At 54.5% G+C, this 5,128-nt stretch overlaps 1 protein-coding gene across 1 annotated transcript in view; it reads left to right on the top strand.

Moving 5' to 3' along the window:
- The window catches only part of GRID2IP (Grid2 interacting protein), a 30,394-nt gene that overhangs the window by 15,348 nt on the left and 9,918 nt on the right, over nt 1-5,128 (top strand). The window contains exons 8-11 of the mRNA XM_015565147.1: nt 2,642-2,796; nt 4,010-4,165; nt 4,376-4,473; nt 5,084-5,123. Of these exons, the coding sequence (XP_015420633.1) occupies nt 2,642-2,796; nt 4,010-4,165; nt 4,376-4,473; nt 5,084-5,123 (449 nt within the window). The remainder of the gene's footprint in view (nt 1-2,641; nt 2,797-4,009; nt 4,166-4,375; nt 4,474-5,083; nt 5,124-5,128) is intronic.

The raw sequence follows: 5,128 nt of genomic DNA, 5'->3' as shown, positions 1-5,128 counted from the left end.
TCAGGCACACCCCCTACTGGGGATGTGCCTGCAACCAAGGTACATGCCCTTGACCAGAATCGAACCTGGGACCTTTCGGTCCGCAGGCCGATGCTCTATCCATTGAACCAAACGGAGTACGGCTGTCTCTATCATTTCCCTGTTCATTTTACATGAACAGAATGGTACAATATGTGGATTTTTGTGTCTACTCCTTTCCCTTAGAACAGTGGTTCTCAACCTTCCTGATGCCGTGACCCTTTAATACAGCTCCTCATGTTGTGGTGACCCCCAACCATAAAATTATTTTCGTTGCTACTTCATAACTGTCATGTTGCTACTGTTATGAATCAATGTGATTATCTGATATGCAGGATGTATTTTCATTGTTACAAAGTGAACATAATTAAAGCAGAGTGATTAATCACAAAAACAATATGTAATTATATATGTGTTTTCCGATGGTTTTAGGCGACCCCTGTGAAAGGGTTGTTCAACCCCCAAAGGGGTCGCGACCCACAGGTTGAGAACCGCTGCCTTAGAGTGTTGTCAACGTTCATCCAAGTTATAGCATCAAGTAGCATCGTTTCTTTTTTATGGCTGAGAATATTCCATTGCATGGACAGAACACATTTTGTTGGTCCCCCCCTCAGTTGACGGAGGTGTGGTGCTTCCGTCTTTCATTTCCTTTTGGCCCCACCCCCTCTCCCTCGCCCCTCCCGACGCTTACTGGGCACCGTTTCCTCTGAAGATGTTCTTGAACAGTGGGCATTGCTGTTCCGCGTGGTGTTTTTATTTCACATCATCATGTGCTCTGTGCTGCATTCTGTGTCTGGCTGTTCTCCCACCAAGCGCCCTGTCTCTGGATCTGTCCACGTGGCTCTGCGGACATTGAACACACTGTTTCCACTGCAGCCACGTTCCCTGGGCCGCAGCCACTGTCTCCTCTCTTTACCTCGCCTGCGGCGGACACGGGCCGCCTCCCGGGGCTGCGGCGCAGTAACACTGTGCCGAACGTCACTGTCACTGTGCTCATCCCCGGGGAGCTGTGTACCAGTCATTGAAATTTATGTCTGAGAGGAAATTGCCGGATGCTAAGGTGTTTGTTTACTGAGCTGGACAAGGCTGTGCCGAACTGCTTCCCGGCGCTGGTTTTACCCGCACCAGCAGTGCAGGAGGGCTCCCCCAGCCCGGTCCTCGCCGCCATATGGCACTATCCAGCTGTCTATTTTTGCTGGTCTTTTTGGCCATAAAGTCACATCTTATTTGGTTTTTATTTAAAAATATACTTTTATTGATTTTGGAAAGGAAGGGAGAGGGAGAGGAGAGAGAAACATCAATGATGAGAGAGAATCATGAATCTGCTGCCTCCTGCACGCCCCACACTGGGGATGGAGCCCGCAACCTGGGCATGTGCCCTGCCCAGGAATCAAACTATGACCTCCTGGTTCATAGGTCAACACTCAGCCACTGAGCCATGCCAGCCTGGCAAGGGTTTTTAATTATTAATTATTTTAGACATCCTTTAATATCCTCCTTCACTTTTTTCATTTTCTTTTCCATAAGTTACCCGTTCAGACCTGTTGTCCATTTTTGTTTTATTGGGCTTTTTGTTCTTGCGGATTTGCAGGAGTTCCGTGTATATGTGAGGTACTGGTTCCTTGTTGGTTTTGAATATTGTCACTATCCCCTCCCATTTGCCACTTCTGTTATTATTGACATTTTACGAAGTCCTTCCTTGCCTCTAGTGGTTCTCAACTTTCCTGATGCCTGACCCTTTAGTACAGCTCCTCATGTGGTGACCCCCAACCATAAAATTATTTTCGTTGTTACTTCATAACTGTAATTTTGCTACTGTTCTGAATCGTCATGTACATATCTGATTTGCAGGATGGTCTTAGACGACCCCTGTGAAAGGTCGTTCGATCACCAAAGGGGTCGCGACCCACAGGTTGAGAACCGCTGCTCTAGCTCAAGAGATGGTTTCCTGCTTTCTCTTCTAAGTTTAGAATTGTATCTTCACACTTCGCTTTTTACCCACCTAGAGTTCATCTTTATGCCAGGTCCTGTGTGAGGACACAGTTTTGCTTTTTCCTCATAATGCAGAGGTCAGCACACTATTTCTGTGAGGGGCTGGAGAGGCAATATTTCAGGCTTGTTGGGCCGTACAGTCTGCATTGAAACTATTCACCTCCACTGTAGTAGCTTGCAAACAGCCATAGACAATCTATAAGCAAACAGGCAGGCCTTGTTCCAATAGAACTTTCTTCACAAACACAGATTTGGGCCCACAGGCCGTCATTTGCTGATCCCGGCACAGGGGCTCGGCTTTCCCAATACACACCATGCATTCCAGTCTTCACAACAGCTCTGGGCAAGAGGTGTCGTTTTTATCCCCATTTCACAGATGAGGAAACTGAGGCAGAGAGCTAAATAACCTGAGAAAGTCACTTGGCTGGTACGTGGCGGAGGCAGGACCTGAATCTGGGCAGTTGTCCCCAGGGCCTGCCTTCCTGCCCAGCTCTCTGTCTTGGCAGTGGGAAGGGGGGCAGGGCAGGAGCTCCAACTCTGTGGCCTGGAAGTGCCCCCCTTATCCGTCCCCACCCCATTCCCTAAGGTGAGGCCCTGAGTAGTGAACCCCTGGCTCCTGCGCCTCCCCCAGGAACATCGACACCCTCATCGTTGACGTCTACCCGGTGCTGGACACGCCCGCCAAGCAGGTGCTCTGGCAGTTCGTCTACCAGCTGCTGACGTACGAGGAGCAGGAGCTCTGCCATGAGAAGATCGCATGTTTCCTGGGCTACACCGCCATGACCGGTGAGCAGCCCTCCCCCAGCCGCCCCCTGCCCCACCAGGTGAGCAGCCCTCCCTCACCCAGGCACCTGTTCTCACCTGCTAGGTACAGTGGGGCCTTGACTTACGAGTGTCCGACTAACGAGTTTTTCGAGATACGAGCCGTCTCTTGGCCGATTTTTTGCTTTGAGTTGCAAGCTAAAATTCGGGTTATGAGCCAGCTTCAGATACCCCACCGCTAGTTGGCGCAGCGAACGTCACAGTGAACGCTACAACATCAGCCCAGCATCACGTGTCTCACTTGTTCACAATTGATTTGACTTACGAGTAATTTGAGTTATGAGTTCCGTCACGGAACGAATTAAACTCGTAAGTCAAGGCCCCACTGTATTAGAGAGGACCTGGGCCCCCCACACACAGATGTGCCCACGTGCCACGCTGATACCCAACACACCCAGCTGGCTCCACGCCTGGCCTCACTGATGTGCCTTCCCTACGGATATGCCTTCCCAGCTTTAAGGAGAAATGCAGCCCTAGACCCCTCCCCCCACCCCCCCCAGCTCACCACCTGCGTCTCGGCGGCTGTGTGGCACCCCAGGAAGCGTGTCACAGATTGAGAAGCGCGTGTGGCCACTGTTTGCAGGCCCGGATTGTGGGCGTGCAGCTGGGTCACACCTGGCTGACACAGACACCAGTCAGTGCCCGTGAGCCCACAACACCATGCACTTCATCGTTTCAGCCACGGGATGCAAACCCCGGGCCTTTGTTTTAGCCGCTCTGCCCCTGCTGGGCCCAGCCTGCAGCTCCACGTGCTGGCCCTCGTGTGCCCACCAGCCCTAGCCCAGGGGCCCACTGTAAGCAGGGGGAGGGGCCAGGGTTTTAGCAAGAAACGGGGTGCAGGTGTCTCACACATCTGCCTAGACCTGGGACCTTCCTTCCCACCCCGGTAGTCCCTAAGGCAGCAGTGCTCAGAGGTGAGACCTTGATGATGGGGCCCTAGGCTCGTGTCATGAGAAAAGGCCCTGTGGCCACCTCCCCCCTCTGTTCTCAGGCTGGCACCACCCCTGCTCCTGTCCTGGCACCGCTCTCTCACCCCAGGCTCCCCCTCCACAGCTGTCCTAGAGCCAGGCAGGGCCGGGGCACAGACTGGCACAGCTGCTGCCCTCGCCCTCCCTGGGTTTGGCTGCCCCTCGTCTGGCTGAGGGGCAAGGGCCCACCTCCCCTTCGTGTCCCACAGCAGAGACAGAGCCGGAGCTGGACCTGGAGCCAGAGCTGGATCTGGAGCCGGAGCCGGAGCCGGTGCCCGAGCCCCAGCCGCGGGGCTCCCTGCGGGCCTCCTCCGTGTGCCGCCGCAGCCTGCGGTCCCAGGGCCTGGAGGCCGGCCTCACCTGCGGTAGGCCCCAGGCCAGACCCAGCAGCAGGAGAGGGTTCGAGGGCGAGACCTGGGCTGTCTCCCCACCTGCAGAGTGAGAAACCCCGGGGACCAGGCTGAGCAGCGGCCCTCCTGGGCTGCAGGGCTAGCGGGTATCGGGTTCTTTCTCCTGGGCCCCCCTGGTCTGGCTGGTGCCTGACTCTGCCCTCCCTGCCCCCCGACTCCCAGCAGGTCCCAGTGACTGCCCTGAGGTGCCTCTTCCTCTGATCCCGGGCGAGCGCCAGGCAGGCGATGGCACATCCCTTCCCGAGACCCCCAACCCCAAGATGGTGAGACCTCTGTGCCCGCCTGGTGGTGTCATGGGGGGCCGGGGCAGATCCCTGCTTCTTTTTTTCACTTTTTATTTATTTATTTGTTTTAAAAAATATTTTTATTGATTTCAGAAAGGAAGGGAGAGGGAGAGAAAGAGATAGAAACATCAGTGATGAGAATCATTGACCGGCTGCCTCCTGCACTCCCCCTACTGGGGATTGAGCCCCCAACCTGGCATGTGCCCTTGACCAGAATTGAACCTGGGACCCTAAAGTCTGCAGGCCGACGCTCTATCCACTGAGCCAAGCCAGCTAGGGCTCTTTCTTTTTTTAAATGTATTTTTATTGATTTCAGAGAGGAGGGGAGAGGGAGAGTTAGAAATGTGAATGATGAGAGAGAATCATGGATTGGCTGCCTCCTACACGAGGATTGAGCTCGCAACCCGGGCACGTGTCCTGACCGGGAATTGAACCATGACCTCCAGGTTCATAGGTCGACGTTCAACCACTGAGCCACACTTGCCCGGCAGATCCCTGCTTCTCGGACCACCCAGGCCTGGCCCGCGAGGCCACCGGAGGGTCACGTGGAGGCGGAGGGCGCTGGACTCTCCCGCCTCCTTGTCCGCAGATGTCGGCTGTGTATGCGGAGCTGGAGTCCAGGCTAAGCAGCAAC

Source organism: Myotis davidii, unplaced genomic scaffold (assembly GCF_000327345.1).
Source record: "Myotis davidii unplaced genomic scaffold, ASM32734v1 scaffold399, whole genome shotgun sequence".
NCBI classification, from domain to species: Eukaryota; Metazoa; Chordata; class Mammalia; order Chiroptera; family Vespertilionidae; genus Myotis; species Myotis davidii.
Note: the sequence above shows the minus strand (reverse complement) of the source record. Positions and strands in the feature narration are given on the sequence as shown.